Below are 19373 nucleotides of genomic sequence, written 5' to 3' on the forward strand. Positions count from 1 at the left end.
ATCTTATTAGTGGTTTTTCGTCTTTCTTTCGATTTTATAATCGATCTCGCTTGCACTCATTCACTCGATCACATTTTTCTCATTTAATTGTTAATTTTTTTGTTGTTAATGTTGTTGTTGCTGCTGTTGTTGTTGTGGCTCGTAAATATTTATATTTTTATTTGGCATCTCTTGCTTGCTCACTTCACACAACGATCGATCGACTGCATCGCTGTGCAATTAATGCAGAAAAAATATGTATATATTTATGTGAAACAAAATATGCAAAGTGTTTCTTTTTTTTCATTCGAGTTTTTGTTTTAATGATGTAGCCATCTAAAAAAAATTCTCTCTTTTTCTCTCTCTGTATATCCAAAGTTGTTCAAGTCCTTGCATCTCTCATATTGTCTCTTTCGGTCATTCATGCCGTTTACTGGTTTTGTTTTTCCTTTTCTTCTCTCATTGAATTTCTCTTTGTAGCTGAGAGGATTTTACAAATGCCAACCCACCCGCCACTCGAGCAGCCAGCTTATTTTCCTTTTTTAAATAAAAATGTCGGCGAGATTGTTTTTTTACCCATGTGCAATGGGCGATCATACAACTCACAATCATTTGCATCGATTAAGCCGAAACAAAAAACCTACAACACAATTTGTTTAGACCGTTAATCACATAGTTTGTGGCTAATTGAGCTTGTAACAAAATTTTCAACACAATTTCGTGTTGCTATTTCGTAAAAATCTTATTTTCATCCGTTAAAATGCAAATCAAAATAAAAATCGGCAAATTATTTATTTGAAGCAGTTGGATCGAATGCATTTTTTTTTTTTGGTTTTGGCTTGAATCTCATATGGGTGATGATGATTCACTCAATTTCACAAATATAAATGCAATCGAAAGAAAATAAAGGATTTTAAACCACCAATAATCCTATTTTTAATTTGTGAACATTTTTAGCAGAAAAATAATCACAATCTATGTTTTGGGCTTAATAATAAATATACCTGACATACTATTTAATGAACTGGATGGTGCTGCATTCAGCCAAGCCTGTGAATTTTGTAGTAGCTTTGCCTGAAATTAGAAGAGAACAGTTAATTAATTAATGTGTGTGATCTCAATGACAGATTTCACTTATTTTTGCTTATAAAGAATCCATTAATCTCAATGAACCTCATTTTGAATTGAAACGAACCGAATCGTGAATCTGTATGCCTCAATTCAATGTCAGTTTGTCACCAGAATGTCAGTCAAAATGTATTTAAAGTGGAAAATATGTTTAGTGTGTCACATTTACGCAATTCTCACACGTCAAAATCAATATCAATCGGGTGACTTATTGTTAATTATCTTGAATTTTGATGATTGATTTGGCCTAACACCTGACATTTTGCAATTGCAACTAAATGCCGTGAAACTATTTGAAAACAAAAACATTCACAAAATAGCAACCGAACAATTGTTTTAAAAACAAAAACCCAATTTCGTTAATAAAAACTCGGAATTGGCAAAAATCAATTTTGTTTTGTATCATCGGAATCTATTACTATTTTTTATATATCTAATTAAATAATATCTACATCTGAGAATGAGAATGACATGAAAAATGCACTAAAATTCAAATATATATATATATCATGTGTTTTATGCCACGTACCGACCGCTTTTTTTATTTACACTTAAAATGTGCACGGATCATGAAGATGCTACAAAGTATTCATTTTTTTCAAGTTACCTTTTTGAAGTACAATTTTATTTATATAAATATAAAAAAAATGCACGGTGGCTATTGTTACTTTGCTTCAAAAGTGAAACGTGCACAATGAAAATTGGGAAACGCATCACGTACTTGTACATTTTACCAATTTTTCGCTACACAAACTTAAAAAAATCCTCTCAAATGTTGACTGGAGGTGTGCATAGTATTTGGCTTGATTTGTACAATGTTCTGGCATACGGAATATATTTATGTAAATCATTGAATTATTTAATCGAATTGAAAAGTACAAACAAAAAATGTGAATTGAAAAGTTGACCATTAATGATTGAGTGAATGAATTGATGAGTGCGCCTACACCGCTTGCAGTGAAATGTGTGTGGTGAGCGCTTATATAGATTGAGTGTTGTCAATTTGATTCTGTATACATAAATACGGCAGCAAAAATTAATTATAATTCATTTTTATGTGAATGATGTGCACAGTGCACTGTAAAATATGTGTGTCTCTTGTTGTTGTACCTTGTGAATGTGTAATTTGATGTGTTTGCCGAGTAATTAAGTGTTTAAGCGAAGTTCTAATGAAAAATGGAAAATTCATTGAGTGAAGTAAGACAAAAACGACACTGGTGACGGTGAATCGTTCGAGTTATATCGATTTTAATCAATATGTTTACGTATTAATTATCGAAAGACTATTTCGAGGGAGTTATTTTTTTCTTTTTCAAGTTGCAAAACCAATTTATCGTCATTCATTTTCGGTAAAACGAAACAGCACGGTGTCGAGTGCATCCGCAACATGGTCGTTACCAACACTTGGCCAAACCATATAATAAACAAGCATAAAGAATATATAATATTATGTTTCTATTTGTATGCGTGATAAATTGTCCAATTTGGTTCAATTATAGAAAAACGGTTTCGTAATTAGCTTTTCTGTGTTGTAACAAATCGATTAATTGCAAATGCGAAAATGAAAAATATGACTATTCGACATCAGAAAAGCGTCAGAAAACTGTAAACAAACTCGTTACAAATTACTGCGCAGAAAGTGAAACCATCTGATGAACCTGGCCCAAACGAACTGCACTAGTAATGTATGTTTCAATGCACAAAAATACGAAATTCATTTCAACAATGGTTGGGGAAAAAAACTCTTCATTATTTACATATCTATTCATATTCGTAAAACTTATGGTTTTATCTTTTCATGCGATAATTCAACATTCGAACTATTGTAAATAAATCGAAGGTGAGGAAGTCATGATCAAATTAAAACAAAACTAGAAAAAAATGAATACATGCAACGAAGTTGAACAGAACAAAACAAAATAATATTTTTTTATGTTAAAAATAAAATGATTGCCTAAAAGTTTGATTGGCTTAGAAAATTTTGTAAAATCGCTTATTAGTAATTGATTGTTTGCCTGTCTTATAGATGGATATTGAACTTTTAGTGGGATCCATGTAAACACAAGTCCATGATTGATTTCTATGAAAAATTACATTTGGAGCGCGGAAAGCCGATCAACAACAACATGTTAAACAAACAGCCCAAAGAGAAATAAGAAGAAGAGAGAGAGAGAGAGAGAGAGAGAAAGAAATGAAATGGTTGGTATTCGTTCTTAGCGCATGATTATGGCTAGTGATGGCTGTTCTCCGTTGCGATACTCACCGTACAAGGTGATTATTTGCATTTAGTTATTGAAGTTTTTATAGTTTTTCTACTTTTTTAATTGCTATAATTTAATTGCTCGATACATGCATATAAAATAAATGAATGCAAACACGAACATGGACTTTTCTACACACGTTCTCCTTCGCATCTACCTATCTCGCTTTTGTTTTCGTCTCTTTTTCTTGTGCTAATCACATTTGTTCACGCTTTTCATTTGCTCTCTTTCTCTTTGAACTTTTTATAACTTTAATTTTTCGCCGTCACTTAAAATAAACATAAAACAATAACAAATTATGCGGACATTGACGTTCCCCCGTTTACACATATTTATTTACCTTTTTTTTAACAAATTGTTTTACATTTTAATCGTTGTAATCATTTGTTTTACAACATGTAGAATCTACATTGTAGATGACCAGGGCAAGGTAAACAAATTTATTCAATATATTTATACAATTATTTCCAATTGGCAAATTATCCGCGACAAATAAAAAAATATATAAATATTTTGCATTGCCCTCATTATTATTGAAATGCCATTAAAAATTTGTTGAGATGCGATTTTCGTTTGAAGCGTGATATTAAAGACCGCGTGTGTATTTGATTTGAACACTTTTTCCCTTCAGATTTTAAAAATAACTATAAAATATCGGTTTTGAGATCTGAAACAAAAAAGGGTTTGCTAAAAAAATGTGTAAATACGATCTATGTGGCTCGGAAATATAAGTTGAATAGATTTTTGTTTCGATCAAAACAGCGTCCAATCGCTTTAATCGAATATGCACCAAGTGAAAGTATATGCTCATGAATTTGTGTGGGATGGTAAATTTAAATATAATAAATGCGATAAATTTAAGGTAATTATCGCCATTGCAAAGTCAATAATCTTAATAACAGACTATGCTGTTTTTGTCGCGCCTAATTGGCATGACAGTTATTATTTATATTGTTCCACTACATTGACATTTGCAAAAAAATCAATAAACAAAAATTAACTATAGATCAAAACAATTTATAGTCTTTAGCATTTAGCTTCATTATACCGTTTCGTTTTTTCGTTTGAAACATTTGATATCTGGGCATGATAATGATTTTGTATGTGATAAATATTCAACGAATTGCCAGTAGCATATGTTACATTGATTTTAAATTCATGTTGTTTCAAATATCATTTACAGATTCAATTGAAACTCTTTTCCAATCGATCAAAAGCAACAATACTTACATTTAGGACAGTGGCCACTTTTTTTTTAATTCACTTGTCGAATTACAAAGTAATTGACCAAAGTAATTATTAAGTGGTTTTTTAAGGAATATATTTCATTGTCTCTTTCATCAAAACGATGTCATGCATTTTTAATGCAAGAAAAATGCTACGGAACCAGCTATTGGGGCACAATAACACAAAATTACCGGTTGATACACACCCAATACCAATTATAATTAAAAATTATTTGGATTGGTCGAATACGGATTGAGAGAAAGAAAGAGAAGAAATGGTCGTGCTTAAAGGGACGATTCTCAAGATTTTCTTTTTTCTGATTTGATATTTCTTTCTTATCAATATTTTTTTTTAAATAACAATGGTCTTTGTGAGAGTTGGGGTTCGGCTGCTGCTGTTATATTATGGCCGTCATATATATTTTATAATTTTGATTTGAAATTCTCATATACTAGATGCATGACACCATTCTTTGATAGCACATTGAGAAAAAATTATCAGTATATACACGTTTGATATATACGACCATTAGCCGTTTTTCTAGATCAAGTCATTTTGGCCTTACAATCTTCAAAAATGACCAATTTGGACTATAGTCCATTTAGCAAAAAAAAAACTTGAATTTAAATTTAATTAAATATTCTTCGATTTTTACTACTTACTAGAAAGAAGCCAAAAATCAAATCAACTTCGGATTTTTTTCTCAACTTTATGAAATATTCATTGAATATTGTCTTTCAATTTGAAAAATTAGTCAAATACAAAAAAGAAAGTATTCATCCTTCATTTTAAAATAGATAACTATCGTCTAAAGCGTGAATAATGCAAGAACTACAATCTGTATAATTCAATTTTACCGTCTTTTAAATCTAATTTTCCTTTTGGTGAAACGATAAAAAAAGAGAATTATGCCCGACATAACATGGCGACACCATTAACAAGAGACAAAATGAACACCAAAGAATGGAACACACAAGATTCATTTTCGATAAATGCACTTTTTATTCAGTTCAAAATACGAACTTTATCTTAAAACCACCAAATTCATAGGGATGAGTAAATGAGTTTTTTGAACTTTTGTGACTTGTGCAAGTCAACTGTGAAACAATGCGTTTGTCAAGTAGATAAATGAACAACAACGAAGTCACATGATCACCTAGCAAGAAACAATAGAAATTTAATTAGCATTAACAATGTGCTTTATAAATAGATTGGTGTTCGAAAACACTAAACAATATTTAATATGATATCAACTGAGTTTCTTTTTGTTTATATGAAAACTCCCAACACCAGTGGAAAACCTGCAAATAGCAAAAAAAAACAAGTCTAATAACAAGTTTTCATGTAAACATATAAAATCGTCAAAATATGGAATTTGATAAAATGTCATCAATTTTTGATTGAAATCGATATTTTTTTGGATGAAAATATTGAGAAATGGCAAGTTTTCCAATTGAATAGCAAACAAGATATTGGTCGGTTTCCGTTACAGAAATTGAACGAACTATGAAACATTGACCAACTCTCATTGACATTCAGCTGTTACTGACCGGGTCAGCATGACTCATTGATGTAAAATGACAAAGCAGAACAAGAGGGAGGGAATCAAAAATATTTAATTTGAATGTTTAATTAAGAAAATAGAAATTACCAACAGGAGAAAACAATCAATCACTGGTAATTGCATGGTGTCGATATGTTGTAGACAAAAAAAAGGAACCAACACGATTTTGATGGGCTTGCATTTGGAATGACTTTTTTTTTAAAACCCCTTTCATTTGTCCAAACACTCTCATTTTTATTTCCATTTATTTCACATAAAAAAATAAATTGTTTCATATTTTGTGTGTGTGCATGTTTTTTTTGGTTGCTTGTTTTCTGTAATAATAATACCAGAATTGAAACAAAATATGAAAATGTTGCCTTTATAAAACTTTCAACGTACGATATAAATAATTAGTGGTTGTTGATAATTTGTTTCCATCGATCTATTTAATGCATACGGTAAATGTAAGTATTAAAAATTGTTTGTACCTTTTTCCATTTTCTTAAATTATATATGAAGTGGCTAAGGACATAAAATTTGTTGGTACTTTTTTTGGTTTTATTTTGCCACAAAATTCCATTCAATTTCTTGGGAAATATTGCATTTTAAATAGAAAATACAATGTAGTGTTTCAGCGCAGCATAAGCATGTACGTTGTGTATTTTTTTATATTTAACAACGACATCGACTGGTAAAATGAACAAGTCTCGATTGAAGTCTTCAAAATATAACAATAGCAAATGGAAACATTTAAAAGGATTTATTTTCTTCTTTATTTCGAACATGTAACCCTCTTTCTCTTTCCAATATTTCTATTTCGTTCTTTGTCTCTGTTACTCGGTGTGTGTGCTTTATTCATTAAAAAAATTCTACAAGAGTTACGGCTGTATTTCAATGGCACTAGCATTTGCAAAGATGAAAAACAGTGGCTAAAATCAATAATCCATGTTGGCGTGATAAGATCCATAATAATTAAAGCAGCACAACTGAAACAAAATGTTGAGCACATACATCTCTGGACGACCATGGAACATGAATATATGGGATATGCAAACAATGAGAGATGAAGAAAAAAAAACACGAACTCAGAGCTGGTAAGATGAAGAATTGACTTATATCGAAGGTTTTTTAATAACGTATTAAGCATCCCACCTACTCAAAATCTCCACATCAACACAATGATGAAGGATGTAACCATTATTGTGAAAAGAGAGAAGAAGAAGAAGAAATTACTGTTTCGTTTGATGTTTAACACATGTATTTATTGCATCACATGCACAAAATGGGGATGAGAAAATGATTCGCATTGCACACACATTGTATTTGCCACATCGAATGCTGATTTTCTCGTTCGCGATTCTTATTTCTTACACTTGTTTTTCTCTTTCTCGTTCCATTCTTTATTTTAATCATCTTCGCAAGGTCTACATGGCATTGTGTATGCACACACACACACACACACAGAGAGAGAGAGAGAGAGAGAGAGAGAGAGAGAGAGATACAACACATTGTACGAGAAAATTACACCAAAGCTCACATTCATTCTCGGCTACAGCTTTGACTACTTTGTTCTTTTTTTTGCACTTCTTCTTCTTCTTCTTTGTGTCCTTTTTCGTCATCATCAAAGTTTTATGGAACATTGGATTGGTAATGCGGTTGACACTTGCGACTAACTCTGGTGCACATCTTAAGCATTCACAACATGGTTCACGACGTTTTGAACACTTGTGTCACCATCATAATAACAATAACTAAATCCGAATTGTGCATTGTTCAAATGCGCGTCGACAAATTACAAGAATCTGTTAGTTTAAGAAATGTTAACCAGGATAATACCCGTATCTCATGAATATCACTTCTTTTCTTTATTATATAGTGGGTGTGTGTGTTCCTCGTCTTCCTCTTCTTAATCGCGATTCTTGCTCACACACATGTCATATATCAACAGTGTTCATCATTTTCCACATGAAAAACCATACAAAAACATTGACAATGAATAATATATGTGGCCTAATGGTTTGTTATGTATATTCGAATAGAAAATATGTTTGTTGTCTTTTAGATATGTGTGTGTTTTTTTGCCATCGTTACATTATTATTAATACTCGCCTGGATTTGATTTTTTTTTTTCAGTTTTTTTTTGTCTATGTCATGAACATTTGACATCGATGCAAAGAAGAAAAAAATATGGCATAAAAAAATAATAATACATGTTCAAATCGACAGTAGAGGAGAGAAAAAAAGACAAAAGTTGAAGATCAAAGAAATTGCCACGCATTGAAAAAACAACCTTCATTTAGCTCACTTTTGAGTTGTGTGTGTGTGTTGCTTTTTTTATCACATTTCTCGTGTATTCATGACAACAACAAAAAAAATTACAATAACTCATGTTGAAACTAATGCACACATAGTCATGGAGTCCATCCCATTTGCCGGAAATAATGAAGTGAGTGAGAAATGAATATAAGCCATGAAAAGTTTCTAATGAAAATATGTGCCTGTACTAAGGTGTGATCTTCTATTGGTGTGAGCAATTTACACTTGAGTTTTGATGCATATATGCGCTTCATCACATGCAGCATAATTTGCAAGCACTTTAAGGTTTATGATTGTCGACTTCGGTTAAGAAGGGGAACAAAAAAAACTAACGAGCACAACCAACATTTAAAAATAGTTGTAAAAGGTCTTTGCCGAGAATAAATCACACACACTCACATATAAATATATACAAACACACGGTGCGGTGACAAGGATTAGGAATGGTGTGTGATTTCGTTTTTTTTTTTTGTTCTTTTAACCTCACATTCGGGTTTATAGAAATGCATGAGCGCCATTTCAAGGAAAAAGGACTTAATGGACATATTTTGGTTGACCTTTAGCAAATCATGTGATCGATTTTAGAGAATAAATAAATTTCATAATAAACATATAAAAAATCATTATTTTTACCTCTTATAACACTTATGCCTATATTTGCGTACAACGTCAAGTGTTATTTGTTCAGATAAGTGAAGATACCAATTTAAGTGTTTATTTTTAGGTATGCTTTGTTGTGTGATTTATTTTGTTGCTTTTGCAATTGGAATGTTTTGACGAAATTCCTGCTTTTTTTATTCAAACAATTTCGGTGAGTGTCAAGCGTACGTACAAACAGTCGCACGACCGCCGTGTGCCACTGAAAGAGCGGCAACAACAACAAGATGACGAGAGAGAAAAAAAAAGAGAGAAGAGAATTGAGTGTTTTTATGATAAGTTGCGCACAAAAGCATTGCGCTCGTGAATTTTTACCAGTGAATAAGCAACAATCATCAAGCACGCCAACTCATCTTCATGCCTATATTATTTTATTTATGTATAAAAACATCGAAATAAAGCCATCTAACAACAAGCACATCTATTTCGATGTCGGCAAATCATGTATAGAGATTCGCGTAAGCACATACTCATACATATACACATATATTCTGCATTTCTCACACAATAACTTGTGACTACTATTTTTTCACGATTTAATATTTATGAAGTTTTAACAAACACGACAACAACAACAACAAAAATAAGTCCAATCATACTGTTTCCCATGTAAAACATGTATATGTGGCACTGTCTTGTCGGCTGCAACAAAAAAGAAAACGGGCATGAAAGAAGAAGAAAAAAAACAGTATACACTCTGACACATTGTGTTACGTCGCAATTTCCCTTCGTTCACTTTCAAGAGATACACAGTAGCAGTAACGGCAGCAGGAAAAAAATTATGTGAGCACATCTACATATAATAAAAAAAATGAATAAAGTGCATGAACAAGAAGTGCACATGAGAAAGGGAGACGGAGAGAGAAAGATAGAGAGTAAAATGTGTTGAAGTACTTATAGAATTTTGTAATGCTGTTCAGTTGATAGCATCTATACAGGGTATAGTAGAGCATTTTGGTTATGTTTGATCATGAGCATTATTCATCATTTGTGGAAATTGTATGAAAATATTAGGTGTTTGTTGGCACCCTATATACGTGTCAGAAAGAGAGAGAGTGTGTGTATGCAAAAAAAGAGCTTGTGCCAGAACCGACTAGGCAATATTTAAGTATGCATTCTCACAATAGAACAAACAACAAGAACAACACCGACAACAACGGAAAAGAGAAAGAAAGAGAGAGGAAGAGAAAAAAAGCTAAAAAAAAAATATAATGTGGAACGAATAATAACAACAACGGCTACATCATTTCATAAATATTTCCGAGTAAATGGAATTGGCTGCGATGCAACTTGGACTCCAGAGAGACGGTTTGAGGAAAGCGGTTTTCACTTAATGGTGTTGGTGTGTTCAACACACTCCGCTATGTTATATATTTTTCTTATTTTGTTTGCTCTCTCTTCTATTATTCATGTAACACACACACAGCGCATTCCGATGGCAAATCATCTGAAAATGCATTCACTCTCATTTTCTATATTTTCTGGACAAAAGACACCAAAACTTTGTTTCTGCATATAAGATGGTCTTCATATTGCACAACTGTGCCTCTCGGTAAGAAAGACAAAAAAAAACCATCCAAGCCATAGTAATATGTATGTCAAACCATAAGTGAAGAAAAGCGTTTTTAACGGAAAATTTATTAAAATGTATAGCACGTATAAGTCAGTGGCCTCCCATCAAATGGCCATTAAAAGTTTCGGTGGTTATTTCATGGATGTGCAAATTGGAAAATCACATCAAAAAGGGAGCGAAAAACCCGCACAAAAGTCATACCAAAAGTTTCGTTATATTTAAAAATTTATTTTGCATTTCGCATTCACATTCAATCGATCATGTTCTATGAAACGTCAAATACTTGGAAAATTGAATAGTCGCAAAATGAATATCACCATAAATTTAGTGTCACCACACTTTTCTGATGCTGATGCGAATTTATTACTTAAATATATCAGTACCAAAAACTTTAAATTATGAGCTAAATAAGTGGACGATTAGTTGGCAGATTGTAAAATCAGTTGCAATGAAATCGAATCATAAATTTGGTTGGCGCGTCTCGTGATCATTACTTCTCTATATCACTCTCGATCTATGTTTCTTTCTCTGTGGTCCTTTTCTTTGCTGCAATATACATTTGATATGCTCAATTTGAACGTCGAGTGAGCATGGATTGGCAAAACCTATTTTTCGTTTTGCATCGCTTGAAAATACATGTCACTTTAGCGAGAGATTTATCTGTTTGTCTCCTAATTATTTGTCAGTCGCTCTTCAAATTTTACTCATGCATCTCTTGTTTTGCTTTTGTCTTTTTTTCTCTAACTCTTTCTACCGATGAACATTTTCCAGTCAATTTAACCGCAATTGTCGCATATTTCATGCACTAGCACGTGTGTTATCATTATTCACATATTCATCTTATAAATGGACCATTTAACGGCTTTAACTCTTCGAAGAAGAAACAAAAATCGGCTCGAATTCAATATGGAAATAGAACAATAGTGGTGCTATATTAACTTTAGAATAAACGATAAAATATGAATTTTGGTGGTTACAAATAACTTTCCTCATCATTTTATGCATTATAACCAGTATTTTTATTCTTGCATATACGACTGAAACGGTTTGGTGCAGACTGAAATGGTCCATACAAATGGATATTTCGTTTTGTTTATATTTGTGTTGGACTCTTCATTTAAATCATCAAACAAGCATGACTTTTTCCGCTGTAGACAACTTAACATCAATTTCACTCCAAAAACCATGCACTCTTTGCACAAGTGCACTCTTTATTGACCTTAAAAAAACTAGAAACAATTTATAGGCAGAGTGTGTGAGCACACACACGAAAGAAATAAAAATCGTCCATTCATTTGTAAAAATACTTTGGTGCTTTGTAATTTTCATTATTATTATCCAAATCCGTGCATTGTATGTGCTGTATTCAGCACATTTCAAAGAAAAAATATATCTCAGTTTACGCTCACGCTTTCGCACACGTCAACATCCCACCATGGTTTCGTTCGTGCATTTATCTTACTCAAACGGAACACATTCTCATTTAGGAAGCGTCGCGTTCTTCTTCAACACTCCACCACTTTCTGTTGTCTCTCTTTTTTTTTATATATATATGCAAATAATTATTCATTTCATTCAGCATATAAATAAAAGACTTCCTGTTTTGCATGTTTGTACATGTAGTTTGTGCGCGCACGCGATCATTAGTTAGTGTGTGATTCGTAAACAGTGTGAAGAGCTTGTCTTTTGACATTGTTTACGTACTCGAAAATGTTTTATATAAAATGCACTGTAATTCATAAATATTGCTAGAATTTGCAATTTTGCTACGTTCCTAATGCATGCCGCACCGATTGAATGGAATAAAATGCAATGAGAGAAAGATAGTGTGAGAGCTATTATGCTTTATGCAAGTAAATCAATACACCGAAACATACAAATCCAAAGGCTGTTTCTCTTGCTTACAATTGACATCGAAATCGAGCCGATGTGCATTTTTTAAATTGTTTGGAAACAACAAGCGAAAATGCAGAACAACAAACGATAACTAAATTGATAACTGTCAACCGTATGTTTATTTCGTCGAATAAAATATACTATATCGGCTCAAGTACATACATAGACAGCATCGACGACAGTGAGATGGAGAGATCGTATAGGCACGGCTCTGTTGATATTTGTCGCTGTAGCCGACGAAACACGTCCCAATCATTTACATGGCAAATAATTTGTGTATTAATTTTTGGTTTTGATGTGCAAAATAAAAACAAACATTAAATGGTCATATTAGTTTGTATATTGTCTGCACAAATGGTGAACGCGTTCAAGTGGCACGTGATGATTTAATGCATTTTAAAATCGCTATAAACAACACAACTAAACACAAACAAAATAAATAACGAAAATTGTTAATAATAGTGGTGGTTGTTGTGTGTGTGTGTGTGTGTTTTTTTCTAATAGAATAAATGCTTTGTCTTCCGTTATTTCAAATGAATTCATTTGTTTGTAAATGCCTCAAGTGATGACAAATATACATTTAGTTGACGCGCTGCCCACGTTTCGTGCGCCCGTGTGCATATTCTTAAAATTAATTTTATTGGCCATGTTCATCAAAGCAAATCGCTTTTGCTTTGTCTTTCTTACTTAGTTCACTTGTCCTTCTCACACTTGCTTCATTTTGATTGCGCATTAAAATTAAGTCAGAATTTTATTGCTCAATTAAAATGATAAATATGAATTTGAGCTGTGCACAAGACAGATTCAAAAGTATCTGGTTTAAAAAAAAAAAAAAAAAAAAATCCCTCAGGTGCAAGTGAACGCTCATTTTTACTCTTGTACTCACTAATTTCATCATGTTATGTATTTATCTCAAATATTTTGCTCTTTCATTTCTCTTCCCATCAACCATCAACATAAGAATTAGAGTGAGCGAGAAAGAGAGAGGGGAGAATAATAAATCAGCAGCCCGTAAAAATATAACTCGACAAAGTCAGAATATTTGTCACCGAAGCGATATGCGAACCGAATAAATCTTTATACGATTTTTTTTTGTAATGATAATAATAATAACGCAAACAAATGCGAAATGAAATAAAATCCTTTTTTATATCGCTTCTGCATCTGCATAATCATTCCAGTGGTACCAGTATGCGCTTGTCTTCCGATTGTTTTTATGTGTATGCAATCGTAAAAAAATCCTCTCAGACTCGAAAGTTTTTTTTTTTATTATGTTTGTTGTTCTTCAATTGTCGCATTTTCACTTTTCGCTTCTTCAATTCTTTCTGCTCCACTACTTAAAACTGAAACAAAATATCACATTTTTTACGATGCTCTGGAACCATTACATTGTTTTTAATTAAAAATATTGTTTTTTTCTTCTCGCTCTGTTTTATTTCTCTCTTTTCATCGTCATCTCATTTTATCCGTGTTGTATATACGTTCGACGCAGACTTCTTTTTTTTATATTCTCTCAAAAGTTTTGTTATTGCCATTTCGCCCGAAATTGCGGCAAATTATGAAAATACTATTAAAAAAGTTGAAGTCATATTTTGTCATTTCGTTGGGACGATGATCTCAATGTGAAATAACATAAACAGACGCGCCAACGGCTATTTTATGTGTTTTTCGTCCTGCAGGTAGTTTCATTCTCCTTCTTTCTTCCATTTTTTTTTTTTAATGTCAAACACCATCGACATTTACAAGTAAATTGAAATGTTGCTGCATTAAAGAAACATTAGTTCACTGGCGCCAATTCATAAAATATCCAAAATAAAATGGGGGTTTGAGCTTCAAAAACTCATATACCAAGTGATCTTTTGATAAAACAAAAAAAATTTAATCCCATTGGATGGATTAATTAATTTACGAAAAATCAATTTTCATTACACAATTATTTTGCAATTCCAATTGGATTTCAACAAATCAATTGCAGAGTTTCATCAGATAATTTCTTCTCGGTTAAATAAACAAAATATCTAAATCGGTTTTATTTTGTCATTCAACCAATGAATGGAAAATATATATTTAAAAAAAGTAATTTCACTTAATTGCGCTCATATTTTAAGTAACACGGAGTTTGTGACACAGTTTGAAATTAACGAATTTGTTGGTTGTTTTCGTTTTCGCATGTGCGCGCTCCATCCAAGCGCTGCAATATAAATGTGTGTAATGGAGTACCAGAGAGAAAGAGGGAGTGAGAAAAGCAGCAGGAGACAAAAATTGAATTGATACAATACAATCTATGTATATGTTATGCCATAATAATGATCAACCGTACCGAATTAAGTAGTTCAATAACATGAGCTCTTTATTTTATAACCGTTACGATGATGATTGTTATTACAGTTTTTTTTTAAAACTTATTCAAACATATATATATGTATGTGCATTCTCCTGTACAATTTAAAATTGTTGTCTAGCCAATTTTCATTATTTGAGCTTTTGTTATGTTTGATGAATGCTGTTACTGTTGTTTAGATTTTTTGTTTGTTGCTTGATAGTTTTTGTGTGTGTGTGTTTAATTTTTTTATTATTATTATATTGAAATTTCGTTAATTTGAAATGTTCGTTTTTTGAAACGAAGTTCATTTCTTAATTGTGACACATTGTTTACTTCTTTTTGGTTTTGCATGTGCCGAGAGAAACGAAGAGAAGTAAAACGATAAAGTAGAAAATATGTGCAAGCTGTGGTAATTTTAGACAAGAAATCAAATGAAATATGAACGCCATTGCAAGTGAAAGAGAGAAAGATAGAAGCGTGCACAAATTGACGAACGAACAAAGATAAAGAAAAACCATGCATTGTAAAGAGCACAGACATACATAATTATCAGATTCCATTGTGGCAAACGGCAAACACTAGACAGCCACAATACAGTGTGTATCAATATGTTGATCAACAGAACTTTCCTTGATGAAGAATGATGCCAGTCACATTTTTGGTGAACATTATGATATACACACTGTATACAATATGATCGACAATGTAAAACAAAAAAAAATATGTTTTCAACACACATACACCGGGATCAACAGCGAAAAAAACTCTAATTTATTATAAAATTATAATATTTAATATTTATTTAATGGCAGCACAATATTTTATTATTGTTATTGCTGTTTGATTATTAAATATGCGGTGGAATTTGTGTGCACGTATCATTCAATATGAGATGTATTACATTATCCATCTCATGGATTTTGATGAGCGTGCGCGCACGCGGTTTTTGGTATATTTGTATCAGCATTGGAGCCGCTTAAACAGTAATTGTTTAAAAGAAACATAGAAAAAGAAGACGAAGAAAAAATATATATAAAATAAAACGAGCAAGCGCAACAATGAAAAAATTCCATCATCACAAAAACAATAATATTACTATAACTTTAATTCGAATAAAAGATCTCTATTTTATATATATATATTCTCTTTATTTTTCATTTCATTTTGTTATTATTTTATTTGAAGAAAGATATGCCGATCTCGTTGAGAGATATTCGTTTGCGTTTTGTGATTGAATTTGTTGCTTGAATCATCTTAGCAGATCAAAGTTTTTGTATCTCTTTCTATCTCGCTCTGTCTGTCTCTCTGTGTATGTTAGTTTTATATACATCAGCACATTGCATTTATGTATATAGAAAGAGCGATTATTAATTAATCGGTGAATGCATTAAAAGAAATATCTCACAAATAAAGTATAATCAACCACTAAAAGTAATAGAAAAAGCCAAACATATTTTAAAGAAATTGTTGCCTAATCGCTATGTGATTACCACAGAATATTTCCTCTGTATGTTCTCGTATAGGTAGAATTTTAAACGCTTTATACGAACAATTGATCAAAAGGAATGATGGGAAATCATCATTCCGGTTATTTGTCATCGAAATTGTCATGAGAATAATCCAAAATTTTCGACAAAACCATCAACGTCGGATACCAATCGGAGAATCGATTCAAAATCCAACGATTGAAAGTTCCATTAAAACCATTTTGATTGTAAGCCACTTAAATATTGAATGTACAAACAATCTATATGAATCAGTTCCATATTTTGTATGCAAGTTGAAATGCAATGCAAATGGTCCAATTACACAGATTTTACTGTAGAAATTCTATTAAATGTTATTTAACGAAAAAAAAAACCGAGAAATAATTCATTTTGTATACGCTCGTTTCTATCATTTGCTATCTCTGTCTTGCTCGTTTCTATAATCACTTTTCTTATACATTATATATACATTTGAAAATTGTTGCAAGCAATAAATTTGTTATTGTAAAAGATTTTTTTTGTTTCGTTTCAAGTTTCTATATGTCTTGAGATAGCGAATTCGTTTGTATTGAAACACTCTCAAATGCATTTTTTTGTATGTGGCTTGTTTTATGAATCTCTGCTTTTTTTATTACTATTCCATTTTTCAAAATCCATTAAATTTATTAATATTAATATTTATATTCGTTCTTTCATGAATTGTATGGGTATTTGTACATTATAAATTTCATTGAATTTGAATTAAGCGTGCACACTCGTAGTCATGCATACAGATACATGCACACATGACAGTCGAAGAAAGGCACGCAAGTGAAACAAAATGAGTGAAATCCATCAGATGTGGGGAAGATTTAACAGAAGCCCTATTCGACAAAATTATGCCATAATTTAAGCCTAACATCGATGGGTATCTATAGAGTTGCGCTGTAGGCATAGTCAAATGAAATGATCGATGCGCAACACATAGACTTAATGCCTTTTACGATCGATTATTTATTGATTTTAATTAATTTGGCGAAAAAGTTATAAAAATTGACGAAACAAGATGAAAAAAATTGATTCGATTGCTGTCGAGCTATATTCGAACTGGTATAAAAAGAGGCAAATGATTTGACCGTGATTATGGAAGTTCATGGTAAAACGAATTGAATCAAAATAAAACTTCGACAATAAGATTCAGAATCATATGGAAAAAAAAGACGTTATACTTTTTGGATGCTAAATTACTTTTAATTTTTACAATGATTTTCCTCGCTATTTCATAAGGATCATATAAATTTCATGTATTTTCTTCCCTTTTTTTCTTGTCTAATTCATTTTTCTTCTTCTTTCCAGTTTCAGCTGTAAATAATTATATTTAATGATTCAAAAGACCATGACGTGGCAACACCAACACTCATAATGCCCGAAATATGTGAGAACATCAAACATAAAAAAAAACTAAAAATAAAATTCAACCACGTAAAGAATAATAGAGAATTACAATTGAATGCGTACATTTTAGATACATTGAATAGATATGCCATAAAAATAAATTCAAATCACGGTAAAATTGTGAGTGTGTATAGACAATTTAACAAACCGTGAGTTTTGTAGTCGATAGTATTGCATGAGTATGATTATTATTATTTTGTTTCATAGTCAATAAAACAAAGTTGTTACTTTGTTATTACTTATTCTCTTCGTCCCTCTCTTTCTCTCTCGTGCTCGCTTTATGTGTGTGTCACAAAAATTAAATTCATATAAATTTTTGTTTTGAATTATCGTTATTGTCGGCGTTCGCCATGAAATCATTAGGTGAGTAGATGGAAGAATGAGAGCCCCGACAAAAGTCTTGTAATTATAAAATACAAGCTTGGCTTTGAAAATATGTTTTAAATGTAAACATTATATTTTATTTTATTTTTCCTCTTCTTCTTCTTTCTCATATATATTTTTTTTATTTTATTTCATTCCGTTCACGTTGGGATTCATAAAATGCTTGCGCTGCCGATGTTTCGTTGCTCAACAAATAGATCAAAATGCGGTTTAAAATATTTCTTCTTTTTTTTTCGTTTTGTTCGAATTATGATATGTATTTTTCAGTTTTATTTGTATAAAGCCGCGATAAAATTAATGCAATCAAGTATGTGTGTATTTGTATAATATGTCTATGTATATACATTGTATGTGAATATGTACAAATGGTGTACAAGCTTTCGGCCGATCGACTCACAAAAGCGAGCTATGCATATTCTCATTTTGAATTCCGAAAACCTTTTGTTATCTAACTTATCAGGAAATATTGAATGCATTAGATCGACAAACAACGCCGTGTATGAGTGTACACACCATGTACACTCGTATCATATAATACAAAGTCTATAAATTTTATGACAAGTCACAAATATTGTTCGAATTAAATTGAATAATTATAACAGCAAAATACAAAATATTAAATCGCAAAAGCCAAAACAACGCCGCCAAAATGAGAATGAAAATGAAATAAAATGTTTGTGTGTGCTTTTGCATGTACACTATGTTCAGGCAACTGAAATATACGAATGAAACAGAGAAGAAAAAAAAAACAGAAATATGCACAAGTAACGATGACGATAAGTTTTTGAATGCGAATGCAGAGCAAAAACAAATGTAACGAACTAATGCCAATAACAGGCAGTAACAACAACAGCAACAGCACGCCACATTGAAAGCGGCTAAAATAAACATTAAAAATAAACCATTATAATTTATAAAACAAATCTATACAGTTAGTGTACAAAGTTGCAAGTTATTTTAAAAAAAAAATAAAAAAAAAATGATTACACATAGCATGGTGAAGCGAATAAGTGTGTGAGAATCGTAGTGCCTTTTCATCAGTACAATGTTGTGTATGCATACACATTGGCACACATCGTGTATGCATTTTTATTTGAACGACCGAAGACTCTGGACGCATAAAATTAAGAGAATATAATAAAAAAAAATATGTTAGCGCGCT

At 31.6% G+C, this 19373-nt stretch overlaps 1 protein-coding gene across 3 annotated transcripts in view; it reads right to left on the reverse strand.

Annotated features, from left to right (window-relative positions):
* The window catches only part of LOC116345237 (protein bric-a-brac 1-like), a 50710-nt gene that overhangs the window by 11652 nt on the left and 19685 nt on the right, over window positions 1–19373 (reverse strand). For 2 of the 3 annotated variants that reach the window (XM_031774445.1, XM_031774446.1), the window contains exon 4: window positions 984–1053. In XM_031774445.1, coding sequence (XP_031630305.1) covers window positions 984–1053 — 70 coding nt within the window. The remainder of the gene's footprint in view (window positions 1–983; window positions 1054–19373) is intronic. The other variant, XM_031774447.1, reaches the window with a different exon arrangement.

Source organism: Contarinia nasturtii, unplaced genomic scaffold, assembly GCF_009176525.2.
Source record: "Contarinia nasturtii isolate CC-2019 unplaced genomic scaffold, AAFC_CNas_1.1 Cnas_scaffold_1240, whole genome shotgun sequence".
Taxonomy (NCBI): Eukaryota; Metazoa; Arthropoda; class Insecta; order Diptera; family Cecidomyiidae; genus Contarinia; species Contarinia nasturtii.